The sequence below is a fragment of the Vanessa tameamea genome, chromosome 27 (genome assembly GCF_037043105.1).
Source record: "Vanessa tameamea isolate UH-Manoa-2023 chromosome 27, ilVanTame1 primary haplotype, whole genome shotgun sequence".
Lineage (NCBI taxonomy): Eukaryota > Metazoa > Arthropoda > Insecta > Lepidoptera > Nymphalidae > Vanessa > Vanessa tameamea.
Window position 1 is genome coordinate 7,527,712 of NC_087335.1, and position 26,718 is coordinate 7,554,429.

Consider the following 26,718-nt stretch of genomic DNA (forward strand, 5'->3'; position numbering starts at 1 on the left):
CACATATTTTACCGCCAAGCAGCAATACTTAGTATTGCTCCAGTCCCGTTTTATGGGTCAGTGAGCCAGTGTAACAGGCACAAGGGATATAACATTTTTCTTTTCAAGGTGAGTGCTGCATTGGCGGTATAGGGAATGGTTTAATTTTTTTACGGCGCCACTTAGCATTACCCTTAAAATTTATATTCGAAGTGACTCAGGGACTGAAACATGTGAATCTTAACTGATGAGAGCAGGTTCAAACCCGGCTAAGCATCGCGTATATTTCGTGTGCTTAATTTGTGTTTACAATTCACCTCGTCCTCGACGGTGAGGAAATACACCGTTTGCACACAAACGACGGTTGTTTTTTTGTAACAGATGCATTTCGAAAGCTTTTTGGGATCCTATTGTTAAATGAGTATCACATTTTCTAACAAAAATCTATAGTCTATAACACTTTTCCGTACACACATAACGTTACAGAATATGTATTGAGAGGTAACAGTTTAGAAACAATGAGACAATTACTTTATAAACCAAAGGCAGACTAGATACAGATAAATAAAAAAATAACAAAAAACCGACTTCAAATGATACATAGAGAGAATAAATATTTTCACTCTTAGTGTGGTATTTTTTTTTTAATTTAAGTCGGACAAAACGGGAAATACACACTCTTAAAAAAAAATGTTTCCTAACCGTTTGTTAAATAACGGAGTTCCTATACTATATATAACTATTTACGTCGATATACAAATTTTAGATTGAAGAACAAATATATAAAGTTTTTTTTTTTTACTAGGGAAATTGTAATTCTCGGCTTTTCTCAACTACAATTTGCATGTGCTTTACATATAAACCTTGGAATCACTCTGTTTAATGAAAAGCGCATTAAAATCCGTTACGTAGTTTAAAAGATCTAAACGTACAGACGGCGCGAAGCGACTTTGTTTTATACTGTAGAAAAGACCACGTAGTATGCGTTTGTTTTTTTTTTTTAGATTACTGACAAAGATATACATACATAGAGCCCGCAATAAAAAAATATGACTGTCTCATAAATTAAATTAAAATAAGAGCCGGTATTAATTGTGTTATTTTTATTAATTATGACTTACTTTTTCTCTGAATTACTTTAATTAAAAATACATTATCTTATTGTGTCATTTCGTGATGGAAGGGTTTAATATTCGCTTAGAGAATGATAATTGCAATTCGATGGGGAAATGCTAGCATTCTTGCCACCATTCTACGCAGTCATGATTTATACTATTTAAATAGTTTTTTTTTTTTTTTTAATTTTAAAATAAACTGTCATAATTTAGCGGATATGGAACTATGACAGAGATGACCCCATTATGAATATCACGAAGACATATCACTCCCAAGAATGACATACGCACAGAACGACTGAGCTAAAAAAGAAATTTCATATTTAATTATTTTAATAGAAATTTTATAAAAAAAACACGTAACTTGCAGTAACTATCTCAAAAATAAATCCAATCTAAACTAATTATTTATTTTTCAATTTAATAAAAAAAAAACCTCTTTTTTTATTCAGAATAAGAACTACATATATAGTGAAAAATAACCCGAATAGAAGAACACTACCGCGGAAAATTATAACAATTCTTCGATTGCAATATAAACGAAATACTTATTTTTAATGTTTAAAAAATTTTGTTATTTAGATGAACAAAACATTTAATTACAATTATTGCAAACAATAAGGAATAAATCGCCTTTTAATATTACATAAAAATATATTATTCAATTATAAAACTACTTAAATTAAAGGCCTTTTGACGCAGCGATTAATCTAACACAAATTTGCCATCATTGCCCACTGAAGAATAGAGATTTTCGTTTGTTTCGTGTTTCAGATTCGTAACAAATCTTTAAAAGAATCACCGAAGATTGTATTAATGAGAAGATCTTTATTATCTATTAGTAATAAAATATACATAAATAATATTATATAATCAATTATATTTTAAATCGAAAAATTGTATTCGAATTTAATTGCATTTTTTTTTTAAATCTCAAAATTATAATTCATACATTGAACCTTCTTAGAGGCATCGTGATCTAAGTTAATATATTAAAAAAAAAAAACTTCCGGAAGAATTCCCCTCTATACGCATCCTTGTCTCGTCAGGAATATTATATAAGGTGGTTGCCTTTCACGCAGTTCAGTTGTACGTTACACGTTGTTACACGCGTGTGTGTGTTGTGTTTGTGTTACGGATTAAAATAAAGGTGATTCTTTTTACTTATTGTTATTTAGTGTTGCCAAAATCAGCAACTTGGTATGTGTAACGGAAAACGATGAAGTATTCGTGAACTATCGCGATTATTTTAAACGTAACAGTTTTTATGATTAAATAATTATTTTCAAAATATTTTCCAAAGCATTATGATTAGATATATATTTTTTGAGCGAAATACCCTTGAATCCAGACAAGCTATTCTAAAAGCAGTTAATAGAGAGAATAATGTTTTTGCGCTTATAATATATGTTAATTTTCATCGACTTTATTCAAATGAGACGTCAATTTGTTGTAACCGTTTTAATGGTGTAAATGAATTCCTTAAACGGAACGTCGGCAAGATAAAAGATTTCGTACATAAGATTTTTTAATTCAACTTTGTAGATAATATTATTTTACAATTTTCAATTAACTCGTTTATGCAAGACAATTTCACATGGTAGGGCTTCGTTTATTTAAAACCAAACTAAACTAAGACAAAACAATAATGTCTTTGTAATACGCAAGAAACAGTTCAAATTTTCCCACATAATTCTTTAACAGATAACATATCAAAAACGAACCTACGATATTGCAACTCATTTTACAAATTAAATATTTTTTTTAATATTACAGATTAAATATGACATTTTTGTAACTGTCACTTTCAGCGTTCATCCTAATCTAAATAAATAATAATAAAACTATGTACTTTTTTTATTGATGATATCAATATACTTGCCAGAATAACGAACTTTCGCGATCAAAGATAAAATTTGACAGTAAAGAACAATTCGCGGTGCCATTTTTATTTGCAACAAATTACGCGGGAAAACTTGCCGGTTACACTTAGCGTATTAATTAAAATAATTTAATCTTATATATATATTATAAAATATTTTGCTATAAACTATGCGTTTTATACATTTTACAGCGTAGTTTATAGGTGGTCTTGGCATTCGGGTATATTTGAGCATAGATAATTAATACCTACTTATAATTTACAAATAACAATTGTATTACAGATAGATGTATTACAGATAAATATATTAAACGTCAAAGTTATTATACAATAATCAATAAAGCTCTTACTTTTAAATCGTCTTGTGATAAGATTAACAATTATCACTTAGATTTAATTTCAATTCTTAATTAGACTGTTTTATTAAATAAAATGAATTACACATAAATTAATTATTTAGAATTTATATCTAATTTTAAATTGTTACTTTATTTTGTTCGCTTGTTTTTATAAAGACAAGTTGTTTTGATATCCCACAGGGAGGTGAAATTTCAGACTAAAGTTTTTTTTTTATTTTTATTTATTGGTAAATGTTAAAATGTTCACAGGCCTTAATTCATTGTAATTTTTACGTATTTTCTTAAATGTACAAAATAAACAGTTATATTGTTTCCTTGAACTCACGTAACTCTATTTAACGAATTTCGTGCATCACGATCAGACGTCAGTCGAAAATTATTCTACGAGTCTATTTAATACTAAATTTAAAATATACATTGTTCAATTATCCTCTAACTTCGTACATAACTATGTAATTGAAATAGATTTATTAAACATGAGCATTCATTAAAGTCACGTAGTGGAATTTAAAAAGTCAAATCATATTAAATCAAAAATCATGTTCCCAAGAACTTCCATGTTGCGAATATTTACTCTTATTTTTTTTTATTTATTAATAACATGTAACTCATTAAAATAAGCAATGTACAGCCTGTAGAAGTTCCACAGCTGGGCTAATACCTCCTTTCCCCTTTGTGGAGAAGGTTTGGAATTCCTCCTCGCTGTTCCAATATGGGTTGATGTGTTCACATGTAGTCGAATTTTGTCTCAAATCGAAATATCATTAACGCAAATCAAATAATCAATTAGTCATATAAAATAAGAAAATCTAAGAAAACGGGTTTGAAGTTTTTTGTTTTTGCCCATTTATATAGTGATATTTCTGTAATAAAATTCCACAGATATGTTTAACTTTGCCGATTCATAAATTCAAATAATTTGTATATAATAAAAAGACCATATTATTAAATACAAGATTATATAGATGATAAAAAATCGTGGAGGTAATACTCGTTGACTTCAAGGCAGAATATATTATACACAATTATAATACAATTGTATTTAACTAACATAATTTTGTATTTTAAATGTTGAAAAAGTGTAACCACCGAGTTCCTTGACGGTACTTCTTCGGTAGAATCTACATTCCGAACCCGTGTTAGCTTCACTTAATATCGCTTGTAAAATGACGATTCAAATGTGCTTGTAAAAGCCTACTCGAATAAAGTATATTTTGATTTGTTAAGGACTAGATCAGATTTTTACGAAAGTATTTTTCGATTAAATTATTTTTAGACTGATGTAATCGAATTTGTAAAGAACTCATAAAAAATCGTCCTAAGTAAATAACAATGAAAAATGACGTTGCTTATTTAACCTACTGTAACTTTACGCGAGTCTAATTTAAATGGAGAGTACGCCATTTGTCGCCACTAACTACCTTCAAAAGCACTTACAAAATACCTTTCACGATATACCTAAACTAGTTTAAGCCTACATTCGCATAGTCCTCATACCTCTAAACAGCCTCGACTTTTCAAATATCACCGCGTTATTGTGTAACACACAAACACATTCATGATCTAAAATCTTCAGTTCAATTGATCCAACCTATGCTAAGTATTCGCCCTTGAAGATTTGCAGATGGCAATCACTATGAATAAATTTGTAGGCTGTCCTCGCTGTGATTTATTTATGAGGGACCAGGATGCGACATTATTATATAAAAGGACATAATATAATTATCCATCCAGTAACAGAACTCAGCTGCTTGTCGCTAGAATATGCATTTACGCATCCCTTCCACAAACATAGTTTATGTGGGGCTTTCTACTGTAGGTGTACAATTCAAAAAGGAAATATAGTGACTCTTTTTTTAATTCTTATGTTAATAGCTTTAGCCGATTTTTGTCCCAGTGATTATGGGAAGATAGCTGCATATAAAAAATATATTTATACATTTACACACATAAAGTAACATGAGTATCCTTTTTAATTATTTTGATTCGTTTAAAAATCATTTATTTATTTAAATTGTAAAACTATGACTGCACCTATAGATATTGTTTAAGGTATGACTTTATAAATGCCGTCTTCTTCTTCAAACGATACACAAATAATAACACAAAAATAATTTTCCTTAAATTAAATACATTATTTTTTTTAATGCTATATTTCAAGCAATACAAGAGTGAACAATAGTTACTGATTGTAAACTCGCCTTATGATGTGAATTTACGTGAAATAGCAAAGTTTCATTTACGTTTCTGTCTTTTTTCTTAGTAATCTCTACCGGAAACACTTATTTTTTTTACATGATAACCTACATGACATAATAAGCGTTTCCTCTTAGAGTAGAAATTAAAATAAAAAACTATAAAAAAATAGAAGTTAATATTCGAAGTATCATATGTTATCTTCGTTATTAGTTTTTGTCCCTTAGCTATACATCGAATGATTTATTTTATTTACATCGAAATTTTAAGCAGTACAACGTTAAGGGAGCCTTAAAGTTTTTACTGTCATTTTTATTTATTTATTTTTATTTATTTATTTTGTCTCAGACATAGTCCTTATTTAAATTTTAGTATTCATGTAATCTTATAATTAATGTTAGTAAAAAAAATGTATAATAATAAAAGCAAACAAAACAGAAACAAACACAAAAACAATAATCGCCATTCTTAGACAGCATGTTGCCGTATCCAGTGGCGCAGTATTTATTATTTATGTATTGTAAAGTTTTTTTATGTAATCGGTATGCGAAAATCGCGATGCAATCCCTTATATCATCCTCCTGCCCATATCCAAATTTTACTCGGGGTCGGCGCAGCGTGTCTTCTTCTTCCATACTTCTCTGTCTGACGTCATCTCACAAGTAACATTCCTTCTAACCATATCGTCTTTCACACAATCCACCCATCGTTTCAATCCCTTCGATGCAATCCCTCTGTTTCTTAATAAACCAGTGCAGGATGTGACGTTTCCTAAACGGCCCTAAGACACTTTTTCCGCTTATAAAAGATTCCAGGATTTCCAAGGACACCCGTTAACTCGTAATCATTTTTATAATCGTAAAAATTCGAATTGATGCGTTGATCTATAAAAAATATAGCGTTGCCATTAACTTCGTTTTCAATTCTCGTTAATGGCGCAACAAAACACACTATAAAACTAAATACATGTAATAATGTTTTGTGCCGTGTCTGTAGCTACGCTAGCTCACTCACCCTTCTAACCAGAATACAACACAATAATATTGATGTTTGGCGGTACCTAGAATGTGATTATTAGGTGGTACCTAGGCGGATTTTCACTAACTACCACCAAATAAACGTATATAGAACTAAAATAAAAATAGAACCTATTCGATTAACTGTAAAAATTTACAGTAACATTTATAAATTAAAACTCTAAACTTATATAATTCAATTTTTTTCTTAAATATTTTGTAAATATTACGCGTTTTCTAAAGTAAAACGATGTTGTTCAATATGTCTAGTCTCCAGCATTCGCAATTGTACGGCGTGGGATTATTTCGCAACGGCCGTTCTGTGTTCTTTGTTTATGTGATGGAGTGCAAAATAAACTAAGGTTAAGGTTTGTGGGATTATATATACTATATTTGCTTAGAGTATTTCAAGTTAATATTCCACGGCTAGGCAATTATCCTCTTAAAAATATTTGGAAGTTATTCCAATACCCTTTCCAGTGTGGTGGACAGATAGCTGACAAAACTTTATCTGACACATACTTAAGAAACGAAAAGATCTAACAAAGTACGAGATTATTAATAATAAAATATAAATCAATAAACAGAGAAATTCCAGAGGAAGGCTAATATATAGAATACCTACATGCATATTATTGTTGAGAAAAGCCGAGAATTTCAACTTTCCTAGTCGGAAAAAAAAACAGAAATTTTTTTCATGATATGTTTTTTCTTCAATATAAAATGTATATATATATACCCTTGTACTCGTGTGAAGCCGATACGGATAGCTTATTACATAATATATAACCATATGAGTATGTTGCCTGGATAGACTCGCAGACGTGGACAAAAAATATGTATATATTATACATCAAAGAGCTTGGAAAAGTGTACATGCATAAGTTTATATTAAATATTAAATTTTCTCGGTACTATCAAAATCTCTCGATAAGGAACACTATACTTAACTTTATATTTGCTAACACATTAATATTACTTATATATATATCTATATCTCCTTTCTCCTTTGACGATCTCCGTGGTCGAGTAGTGAGTACACCGGTTTTCATGGGTACGCCACTCCGAGATCCCGGGTTCGATTCCCGGCCGAGTCTATGCAGAAAAAGTTCATTAGTTTTCTATGTTGTCTTGGGTCTGGGTGTATGTGGTACCGTCGTTACTTCTGATTTTCCATAACACAAGTGCTTTAGCTACTTACATTGGGATCAGAGTAATGTATGTGATGTTGTCCAATATTTATTTATTTATTTATATCTAGTTTGTATTTAAATCAAGCGAAGCCGCAGCCAGAACGCTAGCTTATTAAAATAGAATTTTGATCAGTAATAAGAGAATTTAATGAGTGAAAAATCAATTGTTCCGTTTTTATTGGATTTAAGTAAACAACATGCGTCAGTAGAGCGCATTCAAATGGCTCGTGCCTAGCTCAAGTCTTGGATTGCGACATGTTTGTGGTCAAACAATGGTGCATGCTCGTTATCCAGATGAATATTCCGAATCTAACTCGTAACTAAATCGTAGTCTTAACTACAACCGTACTATTTTTACGAGCTGTCTGCTCTACGATTCTCATAAGTATATGTAAACGTCTCCGACAAAAAATATATAAGTTACTAATTAATACTAAGTTATATATCAGTATGTAACATTATGTTACCGACACTTAGAGTAATTTAACAATTTACGCAAGATGTACTACAGTGTTTAAAGTCTCACACAGTGCAGTGCATGACAATCCAATGCGTATTAATGTTATCGGACACACTGTTAACGTTTTTTTAACGTAACACATTAATCACACAACGTAAATAACGGAACAGTAACGTTAAACGAGGATATTAACGCGTAATATTAGGCACAAGGGATATAACTTTTGAGATCCCGTGTCTTGGCGTCAATGTATGCCTATATACATTTGGCTTATAAAATTTGCCAGTCTGCCTAACTACTGTATACAAAAAATGAATCAAAGTACTTTCTCAAGCAAGAATTTTTCTAAGTATCGAGATACTAGCTGCCCGTTCCGGCTTAACTCGTTAAATTACAGATTCTGTCGTAAATAATTTTGCTTCTTTTGGTCGTAGCTTGATAGTATAAAGCCTTACTCGATAAATGGCATATTAAACACTGTTTTTTTTTTAAATCGGACCATTAGTTAATGGCATAGCTCATTCAACCAAACAAACAAAATCTTGACTTTTAAAATATAAGTATAGATCGAAATATTTAAATTAACATTGAACTCAGTAATTTGCTTCTATAGCATTATTCTAAAAAACGTTCCTATTAAAAAAAATAAACAAAGCCGGAATCGAACCTGCGACCTTGTCCAAACTTAAAAGCTTCATTGTATGTATACAATAGCATATTAAGCTTAAGTTCAAGATCTCAGAGTGCAAGGTTTTATATAATAATAAGTATTGTTAGCCATATGGTACAGTGCACCAGTGCACTGCACCAAAGGTCGTAAGTTCAATATATGGTAACAATATTATCGTCGTATTTTATGACATCGGTTAGCGAACGGGCAAATTAAACAGCTGATAGTAAGTTGCCCTCCGCCCATAGACAGTAGCGCCGTATGATATTTTGACCATTTATTCAATGCGCTACCGTCTACGGACTGAGATGTTACGTTCCTTGTACCAGTAATTAAACTTGCTCACTCACCATTCAAACAAGAACACAGCTATACTAAGTATTGCTGCTTGGTGGTACAATTTATGACGAGTAGTACCTGGTGTATTATATACCCTTCTAATAAAAAAGAAAAAAAGATGAAAAGTATTAAATTATAAAAGTAGCGTGTTCGATAGCCCTGATCTCACCTTGTGCGTGACGTAAAAGAACACATTACGCGTATATCAGCATTTTTGTTTAAACTCTAGTAGAATAAAAATCAAAAGTCAATAAAAAAGTATTACTTATCTAAACTAATATTATAAATGCGAAATTAACTCTGTCTGTCTGTGGTTCACGGCCAAAACACTGAACCGCATTTCATGAAATTCGGTATAAAGCGATCTTGAACTCCAACGAAGGAGATAGGCTACTTTTTTTTACGAGTTAGTCGTAACTGAGGACGACAACCATATAAGCATTGCGTTTGTTAAATTTCAAACATACTAATAACATTAAAAGCACAAGCTAATTCAATCATTTAAATATGTACAAAAAAAACAAGATACATTTTTTATTGTTAGTATTCAATAAACATAAGTCTAGACTAACTAATTAAATCCTATTCATGCAAAGCGTTCTAATGCACCGACCTTACAAGATAACTGCATCACGATTCTGACATATCAAACACGCTATTACACACAACTTCAAAGGAATGACTGATATATTACATATACCTTATCTATCTATACTAACTGACTGTGCTGCGCGGTTTTTCATATAAAATTAATAAGATTATACATTTCCGTTTTATACACGTGATGTTTATCCGAGTGCAAATCATCAACCCGCTGCAGCGTCTTCTTCGTCTCACTAAAACAAAAAAAAAAAAAACATTTCCAAAAATAGAATTTCGAATTGTTATTACAAATTGAGTCGGACAATTGTATTTTAATGTATGTGAAAATTATTATAATCGGTGTCAAATATGTATTGGACGTGTAACTAAGACGACTAACATCGGTTGACGTTTATTGACTTGGGGCCGTGACGTCAAGTCAACCTAGAAGTTTTGATAATGTTACGCTAAGTTTCTTTCGGCGACTCTTGTTAAGTCTGAATTTTTTTAATTGGGTTTTTTAAGGGAGGCGCGACACATTTTAAAAATCAATAACCAAATATTACCCTTCTATTATGTACAAAGATAATGACATCAATAGATTATACAAACCGAACCTGTTTTTTATAAACATAATTAAAGTCGTCGACTTAAAACTTAACATACTGACACTTACATATTTTTAACATTGGCAACATTAATGATCAATGTTACTCCTATCAATAATTAGAATTAAAATAATCCAAGTATATAAATTTTAATGACCCGTTAAATTCATCTTGTGAGTGAAACAACAGTAGTAGATCGGACGTGCAACAAATTACAATAAATTATAATCGAATGTAAATCCTCATTCTTATAAAATACATTAGGCTGTATAAACATAGATCTTGGTTCAATTTACAATAAAATAAATATTACAATACTGTCATTATAAATTCAATTCACATCCGTCATTTATTTGAAAATACAAATCCATTATGTAAAGGTTTCGATTAAATACACAATTTCGACATAATTATTTACGACTGCAAATGTCTAATAAATAATGCCACAATCATTCTCCATTAAGTGAATTAAAATCATAACATATTCGTAACAGATTTGCATAATAAAAAATATTTTCTAATTGATTTAAATTAATGTTTTCAATTTATGACAGCAAGGCACAAAAGAGATCAATTTATTTTATTAATTAATTGTCAATAAAACTATCACTATAAATAAATCTATTATGACTTATATTATCTGTTATATTTTTGCAATATATTGAAATATTTTTATTTTAAATATTTTTCTTGAATCGATGATAGATTATGAATAAAAATTAAAAGCAATATATTTGTCGCGGGCTATCAGATATCAACTAAAAAGCACACTAGTATGATTATAATAATATTTTTATGATATGAAATCCTTTTTAAAATCCTTCTTTAATGTATAATATTAATAAGTTAAAAAATATTGAATTGTTTTATTTAATTAAAAAAAATATGTAAATTTCGTAGTAATCTTAGTCCATCAAGGATTAAACTTATCAATCCTTTGCCACTTCATGATACAAAAAAAAAATGAAACTATTTTTATTCTTAATTTAAATTGCGATTATACGAGAAATAAATTTCGAACATTTTATATCATGTAAAAAAATCTCATTACATACGTTAAATATTATTTAATTATGTTATTTTATAATGTTTTTCTTTTTTCAGATCGAATCGAAGATGTCTTTCTCAATAAGAAAGGTAATTTATTCATAATACTATTACTGTTTAAAACTCATGTTAAAAAGATAGATTAATAAGGAATATTACTCAATATAGGATTATATTAATGATAAAAATGTGGGAATTTAATATTTGTTGACTTCAAAGCAGCTTCTATATAATTTAATTGTACTTTATCGATATACTCTGTAATTAAAATGGTAGAACAGAGTAACTACTGAGTTTCTTGCCGGTTCTCCTCGATAAAATTTGCTTTCCCAACGAATAGTAGATTTTCAACACTGCAACATTGCGATTCAAAAGTGCTTTTATGAGCCTATTTGAATAAGGAATATTTTGGTTTTCAATCTTCTAACGCTCTGTTACTCTTTGGGAACGTTCGCCTTAAATGGAGCGGAGGCCTTAGCCCAGTAGTGGGTGAGACTGCTACTGTTTGTAAGAAGGAAAAACCTTTAGTATTTATTATTATTTATTCATAAATATTAATTTTTGAATTAGTAGGAATATGTTTTCATCGACGTAATTTTATATTCATGTTAGTTTATTTCGTTTAAGTTTTTTAATTAAAACGATTTTGTAGTTATATGTAGTTTTTTATTTAATAAAGAACTTTCTCGTGTTCTAACATTTAAAGTTTATATAAAACTACTAAACGAAATTAAATAAATATATATATATGTTAACTATTATTTAATCAATTTAAAAATAGTGTTATTTTAATTATACGACCTTTTTTTATACGTTTTTTATTGGGACTATAAAATGAACTAAATGTGAGATATTGTTTTAGACTCAAATCAAGTCACACGTTAAAAAGTTATTTCATTAATTCGGAGTAGGAAGTTGCTATTAATATAGTCCTTTCTTAAGCTTTTTCAACTGTACTTTTGAGTGTCGCTGTCGCTGATAACTTGATAGTTAGTCAGGGCAAACTTAGCATGCTTTCAATTTCAAATAAAATTTAATATTTATATCTGAACGTAATTTTATTATCAATTACATATGAAATTATAATATTTTTTTTAATAAAAACAAATTTACATAGTTTTCATAAACATTGTGATAAAATATAAATCCCAGTCTTTTCCATATTAATCTAGCTAATTCAAGTTTCTAGAAATCTTAGTTTCGTCATACATTACATATTGCACGATGCGCTAAGTGATGTTAATCAATTTATCGACATCGATAATTCTTAATATCATTAATTATACTTACACTAAGTTGATAAAAAATTAAAAGGAAGATATTATTTACAAAAATTTAATGTTTAAAATTTATATTACAGACATTTTAATTATATAGTTATTTGAACCAACAATTTGATAATTCTTAATAATTTAATAGGAATAGTCACCAACAAAGTCTTATGTACAATCGCTCTTCGAAAAAAAATTAACCCAGTTTTTGCGATTTCACAGTTAAAAACATAAAAAACTATTAATCGTGAAACATTTATTACGTAATGCCTTCTTTTAAACTATGATACTTTGAAACGCCATAAATCATCCGAACGATATAGTCTATTATCTTAATAAAACAAAACAAAAATATTATCTTGGCGTAATCGTGGACGCAAAAAATCGCGCGTGCAACGTCTAAAATCCCGTCTCTTAAGGCTTGAAGCCAATTACTCGACACTGTTACTACACCCATTAAATGTACTAAAATTTTATGTGATGCCTTATTGAGGGTTAGATACTATTCCTGCGGAGCCTCCACAAGAGATATATAAGATATAGATATCTAAAAATGTATTGTGTGTGAAGATAAAACTACTTGCTTCCAGACGTCTAAATCCCGCCTTGTAAGCGACCCGTTTACGCTTCCTCGGGATGTTTTCAATTCGATAAAACAAAAAATATATACAAGAAAGTTCAGTTGTGCTGGCTCGGATATTAACCCACATGTTCTATCGAATGATTCGTATTTAAATACCAAACTCGTATTTACATTATTTGTTATTAATACTATTCTATACCGCACATATATTTTTATTTATATACTTGTTATGACGATCGGTAAAACCATTAAACGATACACGTAACAATATAAAAACGCTTACATTACCAAAACAGTTACATATATATCATAAATATTTTTTATAGCTCACCATTATTTATCTTAATGTATAAAATATATCGGTGTTGTTAAACGTGCATGATACAATCACCGCTGGATATATAACTGTAAATATTTATTTTGTACCATTCAGCGTGTTTCGGAGGTATTTGGCTAAACATTGTCATACGTTATTCAACGTATGACGAAGCCACACTAACGCGCAGTCGTCTACTACGTACATAAATGTATATAATAAAGCCGCTCCGCGCAATTTCATCCGCATTGAATGATAGTATCCCGCGGTTATGAGTCGTAGCAACGTTATACATCCTAGTCTATAACCTTTCTTGATAAATAATCTATATAAGGCTAAGTTTTGCTCAAATTAGACAGATAGATCGCGAGATTATTGCATTTAAACAAACTCGTCAGATTTATATATTATTTTATTACTTTATAAACTATATAACATTAGGGGTGAAAAATAGTATCTAATATTGATATCTAGTATCGAAATTTGTTGGCGATTCTGCTTGGTTGATAATCATATTTTATTTAAATTAATCAAAAAATTTTTCATTTAGATTTTCATAATCAGTCCAAGTGAATATTTTATTAATTTGATATCCACCTTTGGAGTCATTGACCTAGTTATAACAATACCCTAGTCAACTGCAGATTATCAGTTAAGTAAAATGTTATGAAGAGACATAAAGTCAATTAAAGCAATGCTCCATTTTTTTATATATCAGTATACCAGGTAAATATCCTAATAAATAAATAAAGTAGACTTCTCACAGAAATAAGAACTAGGATAGTAGTAACAGATTATGCAATTTAATCGATGCTTTAACGATTAAAAAATCGATTAGCAATAGACTTAAATAATACCAACTCGATTATTTGAAATTGATGTTATCGACTGTCATTCAAATTTATGAGTTATTAGATACAATCGGTATTGATAGAAAACTTAAATTATTCCGTTAATTGTCTTTTTTAAAACTTTTATGTTGTTGCGTGTAATATATTTATTATATAACACCTAAACGACTTTGTTAATAGGTATTTGAGCGTTATTAAATATTACAGAACAATATATACATATGTTGAAGAGGTAAATTAACTATATATGTAGAGCGAGAGATTGACGGACGTGTCACCTAATGGTAAATAGATCCCCACCACAAACTGACATTGGCGGTGACCCAACAACCAGAAAACAACGATATTAAGTATTACCGTTTTACGTAACAACTTTTTATGAGTGGATGGCCAATAACCTACCCGAGATGATGGGACCAGATGGGCATGCACAAGGCCCTACCACCAATTAAAATTGTCTATTAATAAATTACTTATGTGAAATAAACTTATGTGAAGTAAACATTATTAGATAAGGCTTACTATACAATAAATCATTATACAGGATATTACGTTACTACAATTTTTTTTTTATTAAAACCTTTTCTATACTGACACATATGATAATTTAATTGTTTAAATACTCATCTTAATTAAACATAAACTAAGAAATAAAAAAAATGTATAATTATTTGATATATTTTATATTTATCGATATATTTTAATATCATATAAGCGCATCACTATCGTTAAATGCAATAATGATAATATGTCGTGGCGTACACTCACAAAATCAAGTAAATAGCTTGAAGCGATCATCGAACTCGGTAACTAGTTATTAACAAGCGGTATATTTAACTATAATAGACCTAAATCGTCTTTAAATTTGGTTGTGAGTAAAGTTAAAATTGATTCTACCCTGCATTGCATTTAATAACAATAGTAATTATTATTATTATTTTAATAATAATGTATCAAAATCCAAATCAAAATATACTTTATTCAAGTAGGCTTTTAGAAGCACTTTTGCATCGTCATTTAACAAACTAACATTAAATGAAGCTACCAACGGTTCGGAATGCAGATTCTACCGAGAAGAATTGACAAGAAACACAGTAGTTACTCTTTTTCAACATTTAAAAATACAAAGTCATATTTGTTAAATACAATTATATAATACATTCCGCCTGGAAATCAACTAGTATTAGTTTCACGGTTTTTTATCATCTATATAATCTTGAATTGAATAATATGCCTTCTTTAACAATGTATTTTTACAAATGATTCCATTTATGAATCGGCAAAAGTTAAATATAATATTTTTACTATATTTATGATTCTGTCTATTTCAATCGTAGAATGAGCATAGATAAACAAACCAAAGTTTACATAATTCATACGATTTGCAAATATCTCTGCTACGTTACGCACTACAAATAGTTCTTCATTAATTAACTTATTCATAAAACAACACTATTCATTAACACGTACACAATACACATACACAAAGTTACGATAAGTTCGCTGACATTCAAAATGGAATTTATTCACAAATCCATAAAATTGAAAACTGTTGATTATTTTGGACCGATTTGTAAATAGACTTAACCATAGTTTACCATAGATTCATCACGCCAGGAGGGTTCTGATTCATACATCACACAGTTACGCCTTTTTTTTTTAATAATTATAGCCCCCAAAGGTCTACTCCGCAAGGTTTTGCAAAGTTAGATTGACTTCAACGCCATATTTGGAGTCTGAGGTTACGATGTTTATCTTAATGTGAATTATTCTTTGTAATATTTACGGTCTTGATGATTCTGAGTCAGGAACAATTAGAGAATATCATGTTTTATAACATTGTTCAGCTAACATTACTGCAATTAAAAAAAATTCTTTGAACTCAAAGTTTAAGTTTTCTTTTTCTGTTTGGATAAACGGTAGTCAAGAGGTATACTTGGTCTATTTATTTATCTACCTGCCTGCCTGACATCAACTTTGCTTGAAAATTCTTTGGCTGATGGATTGATTCCTTACTACATAAATATTAAACATCTAACTTCCTAAGGTTGTTGATGATGTAAGGTGGTAAAATTAGTAGGCCCATTTGCCGGTCTAGTCTTTTAATAATTTTTGACGTCGTCATGTAATATTTCCAAAAGTCGAACATGACGTTAAAAATTAAACGACGCATATTTGTTAAAATTTGTTAGGTTAGATACATGTCATATAGTACATAGTAGTACATAGGTACTAATAAAAAAAGTATTTTATAAAAAAAAATGGTATTTAAAAAATAGATTGATAAATGTCGATAACTGTTAATCTTTAAATTACTTTTTTTATAACTGTTAGAACAGAACAAGTAATAAAGAGTTGAATCTGTAAATCGTCATTTTAAAATAGAGTTCACTGAACTACAATTTTTAATCAAGGTAGATGTAAGCAAATATTATTTATCGAACATTTTCTTCTACTTGTTAATAGGGCTTTGTGCAAATGTAAATACACAGGACATTAACATCATAGCTCCCAAAGTTGGTGACGCACCAATATATTTGGGCGGTGGTAACCATTTACCATCTGGTGAACCTTTTCGTTCGCCTATCTGTTCGTTTTAGTTACCGAACAAAGAAGAAAGACAATCGTTTGACAAAAATTCCAGAACAGAACCTTATTTATAATTCTAATTTGCCTGTTTATAAATACATGTTAAGTTCCGGTACTAACCGGTTCAAGTCAGTAATAACTAAATTATTAGCCATAGACGTCCCTGCTATCCTACGAAAGGAAAATAAATGTCTCGTATGTTTTCATTGTAAATACAATGAAGAGAAACTCAATTTCAAATTCCATGCGAATTTCTCCTTTGCCGCAGTCCGATAAGGGAATCAGTTATAAAAAACACGCTCATAATTTCGTTAATTAAATCCATTCAATAACTTTTTATCTTAAACGAGATATTTATCGATAACTTTATGATCCAGATTCAGCGAAAAGCGCTTTTGTTATTACATTTACGTCGCTTTGAAACCATTTATTAAGTTTCATTGATTTTGTCTTCTCAGTACACTTTACGACTTTCGATTGTATTTTTTGTGCTTTATTTGTTGTTTATAGAATGGTTTTTTTTATCGTATAATGCGATATATTTAAAGCTTTATACCTTTGGGAACAAAATTTTATACGGTATTTTTAAACGATTTCAAAAATAGAAGGTTCTCATGTCTGTTGTTTTTTATGTTAAATACTTTTAGATTTCGAATTTATAAATTTGGATTTTTTTTTGCATTTATGGTCTCATTTACATGTAAAAAAAAAGGTCGGTATTTTTTTGTTAAATATTGCAGTTCAATGGATACATGTGGATTTTAAGTGAAGACTGCGATTTTAAAATCGTTACGTGTTATCATGTTCTTGGTTTGAGTTAATGATTAATATCGTGTTTAACGATTTAGGAAAATTGCACCCGACTTCAAGATTAGCGTTATAGAATATTTTTAGGACTGTTCTTCGGAATTTTTTGGAAGTCCATTACCACAATTACATCTAGTAGGAAGTAGAAGGCATTTGTTGTTTTAATAGTAGATTTTTTCAGTTTAATATTTTATATATGTTTAAATTCTTTGGTCTGTCGTTAGCCGCATAAACACAAAGCTCTGTGCAGATTTCGTCACAATGTTACATCCGAACACGAGATGAATTAAATTTTGTGCGTTTTTCGAAAATTATAATGTGATTGTTACGTAATGTTTTTTACATCTAAACGCAACGTTACATAAACGCGCAATAGCACACTGATGTCAGCCAAAACGCATAATTACTGCAACGAGCGGTCATTGTTACGGAATCGACTTGATGGACAAATTACTTCGTTCCGTACGGTCAGCAACGAAAGTCAATGTTTATAAGGAGATAAACAATCACATAATCTTACTATTTAGTGCACTTAACTTATAAATAAATAAGTTAAAAAATATATATATAAATGATATGTACCAGCTATCCGTCCTGGATTCGCTTAAATAGAATTATATCGTATATACGTTTCGTTCGTACGTTAATACAGTAAAACATATAGCTCTATTTATTAACGGTGTACCAGTAAGTTGACAGGGTTTTTTTGACACAATAAGCCACAATATATTCAGGAAATTTACGTAGAACCTTAATATATACATACTGATATTATAAATGCGAAAATAACTCTTTCTGCTGTCTCTTCACGCTTACAATGCTGAACCGATTTAGATGAAATTTGGTATGAAGATAATTTGAGATATAAGCTACCTTATTTCAATTAACTTCTCAAGGGGTGAAATGAGGAGTGATGGCTTGTGAGCTATAGGTAGATTATTATAAACTTCGCGAGGATAAAGCCGCAGGGTCAGGTAAAATTTGAACCTAAACCTTGCCCTTTAATCATTCCATCCATTGGTAAAATCCGTTTGATAATCCGCTTGGTAGTTTACCGCATTCAGACAGACAGACGCGGCGTGTTCTTAGAAAAAATCGTTAATATGCAATAATGATTACCTAATTCAGCAAAACCTTTTTTTACTCCTATTAACATTTAGCTCCTTGAAATGTTTTTTACTTCATAACCTCTACGCCTTATAGGGTAATTCTGAGGTTCGATTATTTATTATCCGTGAAGTATTCCAACCTTAGAGTTAGTTGTATTTATAACTATGTAGGTACGTATATCCATGATGACCCAGTAGAAAGAACTCGGGTCTTAATTAAAGGTCGCGTATTCAAATTAAGTGCCTATTGTATTTATAATTAATTTCGTGTTCATTGAATGAAAATCTCATGATAAAAGTATATTAAAACCTTCATAATAATATTTGACCTCAACTATCTTTGGGATGTCTTAATAAAATAGGTACCTACTTGTGGTTACGGCGAAATAAATATTTTTACGATTACAATTTGTGTCTTTAATTCAAACATAGTGAGGAAACCTGTATGTGCTTCATTTAAATGAAATTCTGCCACATCCTCCAACCCGCATTGAAGTCGCTACTTCAAGTAGTAGATAACCTCCTAAGCCTTCCCTTTTAATGTAGAGGGGGCGTTACCCAGTAGAGGGACATTTCCAGGCTGTTACTTCGCTTTTACTTTATATACAAGTTCCTAAGTTCCTGACTCCGCAAAGTCAATACATGCTTTTAGAATAAATATAAAACATTTATAAATAAGATATATTAGTATCTATATATTGTATGGATACTGGAGTTATTTATTTGACATTTAAGATACATACATTTCATTGTACATAATTATTATAAATGGTTAATGACTGAATTCCATTTCTTTATAAGAAGCTAAGGAGCTTGAACATTGTTCCCAATAATATGTGAGAAACTCATTCATTCATTCCGAACTGATGGCATATTTAAATTTTATTTTTATGCAAATCAACCAAAAGAACAAACTATTGATATATTAATAATAACGTACAAACAGATCCTCAAAAACATTTATTACTAATACAAAATTTATATATAATTCACATTACATTGATGAGCGTCCAAGGTTACCCCTTGACCCTTGAATGCGTTAGGTTTTGTTGCCATTATATCGCTATTTAGGTTAGAATATTATATAATCAATTTTAACTTGCGTACAAATACGAAGTACCTTGTCGCTTTAACCTATTATATATTACTGTTTTTCGTTAAGTAATTATAACATGATCAGATCGACTGTTATTTATATTATATAAACAATTCAACATTTCAATACCATCTTTATAGTTATTATTGGAAATACAGATTAAATAAATCACCCGACAACAACGTTTCGTCCATTGATATGTTTATTTTTAAGCATTACCAAAGCGTTTCCAGCTATTAAATAACATATATTGTGGAAGTAAATATTTTGATTTCATTTGTACAGAGTCTAGCAAATTACACTGATATCCGCTTAAGTTTTTGTATGTGTGCGTGTATGTCTTTTTTATTCAAAAACTAATTTAAAAAAGGAAGTAGATAGTTAAATATAAATTACTTATCACAATAATGTTACGTATCAAATTTCAAGTTACATGATTTTTCGACAGCTATTATTTCATTCTTTTTTTAAATTTAATCAGATAGACCTCTTAATTAAAATTGTATTATTATATCATACGTAATGCGATCTCTTATTCAACTTATAGATAAAAAAATAACATAAAGGTCACGATATTTTCCTTCATATTTAATAATCCATCGTGAGAGTTTCGTTGCGTTAGTCTTAAATAATAATGATTATTTAATTACAAGCTGTGGGCTCTATGTTGCTTTATGACAGCCATTTTGAATGGTGTGTCAAAATGCTTATGCTTATTAAATATATGTCAAAATGGCGCGAATTATTTTTACAAGGATTGCAACATACAAAATAGAATATACCTCTTTAGATATTTTATTTATGAGTTCCATCGTTACACTAATAATAATAGAGGTTAAAAGCACGACTCACAGACATAATAAGTGTTGCCAACTGCATATAATTGATTTGAAGAATTACATAAAGTTTTCTTTTCTCTTTCAGTATATTATTTCAATGTTATAGTTTATTTTGGTGAAAATAATACTTGGTTTTTAAAGAACAGATTAAAAATTTAATCGTTGTTTATAATGTAGTTAATTATTATTTTATAAATTTATAAAAAGTGGTGATATAAAAAAATTCTCATTTATTTTTCATGTGCTATTAACTTTACGGAAAAAAATTGACAAAATAAATAAAAAAATATTAAAATGAAAGGCGTTATTATTAATTTTTAAAGTGAGAGTTGACAAGTAACAGCGTAATAAAAGCCAAATAAAGGAAAAAAAATCGCGGTCAATTGCATACAGATTAAATAAAATTTTAAAATTAAAATGTATGTAGAGATAAGCTACCGGCAAATGACTTCAAACCATTTTAGTACCTTCATATGGTATAATTAACTTAATACAACTGATTTTAGGTAAAACGACTCAGTTTATATAAAATAAATTTGCATATTATAATAAAAGTAGTCTACGGTCGATATTGCTTTCATTTGAACCAGTTTTTTTTTTTTAATTTTGTTTGATGTAATAACAAAAATATATAGTATAGACAGTCAAGCAGGATACCTGATAATAAATTTTTACTTAATACATTTTCTCATATATATATATATCTATATTATATAGTGGTGCCTGGCTCATTTCCCCTTTCAAGACGAATTACAGAAATATAAGTGATTACGTAATGTGATTACGGCGAAGCCCATTGATATACACTATAATTATTTTGCCTTTTTTTTAATAGAAAAACGGATGATTGATTCATACCTAACCGAAAGCGCTTTTTAAAACGGTTATCATAATGTTAATGAAAAAAAATTTTTTGAACATATTTTAGTAACAATTGTTATAAATTGTTTGACTATACTGAAATCGAACTCCAGATAAATATTTTAAAACTATACGAACACTATTCAATGTGATGTTGTTATTTATAGCTTTACGTGATTTTATCAATATGAAACCTTAACCTTATTATTTCATATAATTATGTTGTCAAAAACAAATGCTCCATCGTCGGTTAGAGTGATTTGTGTAGTGTTTTGTTTAAAAAAACGCAGAAATTACAACATTTTTAATGGAAATTTAAAGTTGTTATCTATACATATAATAAAATTGGAGTGTCTGTTTGTAATATTAAAATAACCCCTTTTTACTAAATGCATATGTATGTTTACACGGTACATATACCAAAATAACATTTTTTACAATTTTTGTCTGTCTGTTTGTTCCGTCTAATCTCTGGAACGGCTGAACCGATTTCGACGGGACTTTCACTGGCAGATAGCGGAATGTAATAAGGAGTAACGTAGGCTACTTTTATTTTAAAAATTCATATAGAATCAAAATAAAATCATGCTACAATATCCAAATAACTTAAATTCAAACAACGCGCACGAAGTCGCGGGCACAGCTAGTTTATTATATAAATATTACATTACGTAATTTTAAACAGCATTCTATATAAAGACAATGAAAATAATTTTACTTATGTAAGCGCGTGCAGGCTCGCCTGGTTAGATAGAGGATAGTTCCCATTCAAAAGTTACAACACTGATAAACAGGATTAATTTGTATAATATGTGACTGGACTAATTTTATTACAGTCACGAGAGACAGAAATCCTTAGATCCTAATTCACAGTGAGATTTAAGGAATGGTTTATACTTCTTGAATTGCAAGTGCTAAAAAATTTCACCACCTATCATCAAATCAAAATCTTTATTTCATGCAGAAGCGTTACACCTGATTTGTCTAAAATCCATCAATTATTTCAAAATAAATACCTTAGACCTGAAACGATACGTGGAAAGAGATTCGGTCGTTTTCGTTGAATAAATTTTAAAAAAGAGTCGATGTAGAAAAATTTCATTAGTTTTCTATGTTGTCTTGGGTCTGGGTGTTTGTGGTACCGTCGTTATTTCTGATTTTCCATAACACAAATGCTTTAGCTTCTTACATTGGGATCAGAGTAATGTATGTGATGTAGTCCAATATATATTATAAAGTTTTAATCGTTAATCCTTTAATATTAATATTAATATTAATTAATATAATTATCATTAAAGAATAAATCACCTTAAAGAAAAAAGGAATCCTAAAATAAAACGTATGAATTCCGTTGTCTATGATCAGAAATATTCCTCAAATTATATTTACAAAATCTGTTATTGTCATAAAAACGTATGTGAAACTGACTTACAAATTAGCTATTACGAAACAACGGACAAAGATTAATCTTAATAAAGATTAGCCGCATATGTAGTTGAGCTTATGTAATACAGGTCAAGTACATGTTCTGAAAGTGGTCAAGATATTACAAATTACCTAACAAAAGGATTCCCAAACATTTTAAATAAATCGTCCTGTGTATGACATAGTTTATGATTTATCAATTCTATCCGTAGCATTATTTAAAAATTAACAAATGGTATAAGAATGTTTTAAGTGGATAAAAATTACGAAAAATTATATACACCACAGAAAATTAAAACTGAGCGAATTATGTTTTTTTTTTCTGGCAATACTAGAATTGATCAATGAATCGTCGTACAAGGGGCGGTTATTATGATCACTTAACCTTTCCACAGATCACAGCAAATATTTAAATAATTGCATGTAAAAACTATTGTTACACGCTTTCTAATCTAATTATATCAAAATTAAATTTTAGTTATTGAATATTAATGTATCCATTCAAGGAAGCCATCTTGATTAATAATTAATATTTCTAATAAAATTAAGGCGACTTGAAATGTAGCATAAAAAATAATTTATTCATTGCATTATTACTCAATTAGGTATTTTTTTCATTTATAATTATTGTAAATATCATTTGTATTATTTGTATATAAAATATAGTATGGTGTATCTGAGTATAATATATATGTATTTCCATATATACACAGTTGAATTATTTATCTTTATTATATGAATAACAAAGATGGCGACGTATACACATTTTTTTTAAGCTGGTGGTGGGAAATAGCAACTGTCACCAGCGAAGAGCTTCAGCAATCCTCACGTCTACCGTTGGAATGAAGGACCTCTGAAGGCATATCAACACATTTACCATCGTCACTTTTTTATGGAATTGTTTGGCGAACGAGCACATGGACCACCTGATGGTAAGTGGTCACCACCGCCCATAGACAATGGCGCTGTAAGAAATATTAACCATACCTTACATCTCCAATGCGCCACCAACCTTGGGAACTAAGATGTTATGTCCCTTGTGCCTGTTACACTGGCTCACTCACCCTTCAAATCGGAACACAACAATACTGAGTACTGTTGTTTAGCGGTAGAATAACTGATGATTAGGTGGTATCTACCCAGACGGGCTTGCACGAAGCCCTACCATACCAATCTTTACCAATATTATAAATGAGAATGTAACTCTATCGGTTTGTCGTTCTTTCAAAGCCAAACCATTGGATCTAATTTGATGAAATTTGACCCTCGCCAAAGGCTTCTTTATACCTAAAACCTAACGTCCAACCTCTAAAACGTGCGATGCAACGGCTGACACTCAGTAGTCTATATTTAAAATGGGTGATGTTGCTTGTATATATAAAATATATTATACTTAAACCTTTCGGAAACGTTTTCGGAAACGTACTGTATCTTCTGATATAAGTATTATGTATATTAGGTTAGTGACCTTTCAGTTAAGCATTACTAAAATAAATCTGATGGAACTCGAAACTAACTTCAGAATACGATCCTGTAATGTCGAAATGTGATAAGCGACACTGACTATAATAATTAGAAAATTTAAAGCACATACGTATCAATATGGCGTGTCACTGTAAGTCGATAGACAATATTCCACGGGTGAGATTTCAAGTGAATTCTTACAGAATGGTACAGCAGATCGCCTTAATTGTTTTCAATATAATATCCATACAAATTAATGAATCAATTTAAAACGTGAACTTAAATATCATATCAGTTTACTATTGCTTAATATAATTTAATGTCAATCTTTTAAAGTTTAGGGACATTTTGACATTAAACCGCGGAATGGAATCACGATTGATGCAACATTAATCTCGGGCGTGGCGGGTCACGAACTAACTTTTACTATTACAAATTATTCCACTTTATTACGTAGGTCTATTAAATGAAACGCAAAAGGGTGTTTATGTATTCAAAACATTTTTTACTCTTGCTTTCTAATTTCGTATTTATTTTTTTATTAAAAAATTTATATAAATTTAGGCGAACATAATCACACATAGAATAGAGGTTGATCTTTGCGTATAAAGAAAAAAAAAAAAAAAACTTCTTAAACATGTACAAATGTGTGTACGTATATAATAAGTTTTTATATCATTGTACATGAAACGAAAATAAAAAAAAAATGATAATACATATTACATAAAAATATTCCATTAAATATTACATACACTTCAAATATAATTGACGTGAAAATCAATTACAGTATTCGCGCGCAAAATATTAGGTTTTTTTACATATTTAATGAACATTTTGTAAGTGATGATATTGTCTTTATTTGCTAACCACACCGTCATTAAGAACCTTAAGATTGCATTAAAAAAAGGACTTGAATTACATTATGAAGCTTTAATATTTCACTAAACAATGAAACTAAGCCAAACCTTATCAACTAAATTGACCAATTCATTGTTCGGACGAGCTATGAGAATTGTTGCAACGATCCGATCCTCTTCAGCCAGATAATATTGTTAAGAAATATGGATGATGTGTTTTCTTATATTGATTACAACACGAATCTATTTACGTCCAATGTAACACGTTCCCAAGTCTTTAATTATAGTCAATTTATTCTGAAATATGTTTTTAAGATTCGTGAATATTTATAACAGCAAAATCATATGTTATATACATACATAACTCTATCTAACTAACATAATTTTGTAATTTAAATGTTGGAAACGAGTACAGTTCTTCTCGGTTGAATCTACATTATGAATCGGTGGTAGCTTCACGTAATATAGTGAAATGATGATTCAAAGGGCTACTTTGAGTAAAGTATATTTTTATTGATTTGATTTTTGATCCAGACATTTTCCTGTTAAGAATGTTATGTCCTACTGATCGATGTCACCGAGAGGCAATCTTAAGGATAATAACTATGCAGGTCATATCATAGTGCACGAATGTGTTGGGGAACACACTTCCCTAATCCGATGGGATAAATCTGACACGTCCGGATCGAGTTCAGTTGCCTACACTGCCTCATAGACAATACGGACCATTTAGACAGACATAAATATTTTCGCATTGCATATGTAATGCTATTGACCCCCTAACCTTGACAGCGACCCCGGAAAATAAGTTTACCCTTTTTAAAATTACGCCTTAAATCTTTTTGTGAGAGACAAGCCCCGCTATAGCCTCAGCCATAAGGGTTCTAGGCCAGCTACCTCCACAAGAAAGGTCATCCACTTTATGATATTTTTTATAGATCAGAATAAACATCGGTTCAATCACAGAAAAACGTTGACATAAACAAAGAACAGACAATTTTGTCCCCGGGCTTCCAAGCCTTTAAATTCGACCCAGGGCGCCATCGAAATCAAATAAATAAATAGCAAATAACAGTACACTGTATTGTTGTGTTCCGGTTAGAAGGGTGAGTGAGCCAGTGTAATCACAGGCACAAGGGACATAACAGCCTTTGTCTATGGGCGGTGGTGACCACTTACCATCAGGTGGCCCATAAGCTCGTCC

The 26,718-nt window shown here is 29.9% G+C and overlaps 2 protein-coding genes across 3 annotated transcripts in view; both read left to right on the forward strand.

Annotated features, from left to right (window-relative positions):
* The window catches only part of LOC113392053 (zinc finger protein 26-like), a 257,766-nt gene that overhangs the window by 22,388 nt on the left and 208,660 nt on the right, over window positions 1–26,718 (forward strand). The window lies entirely within an intron of this gene.
* Window positions 2,131–26,718, forward strand: part of LOC113392108 (cuticle protein 7-like) — a 40,095-nt gene continuing 15,507 nt past the window's right edge. For both annotated transcript variants that reach the window (XR_010309709.1, XM_026628386.2), the window contains exons 1-2: window positions 2,131–2,244; window positions 11,504–11,536. Coding sequence is in view for 1 of the 2 variants with exons in the window: in XM_026628386.2 (XP_026484171.2) it covers window positions 11,516–11,536 (21 nt within the window). In the remaining variant the exon portion in view is untranslated. The remainder of the gene's footprint in view (window positions 2,245–11,503; window positions 11,537–26,718) is intronic.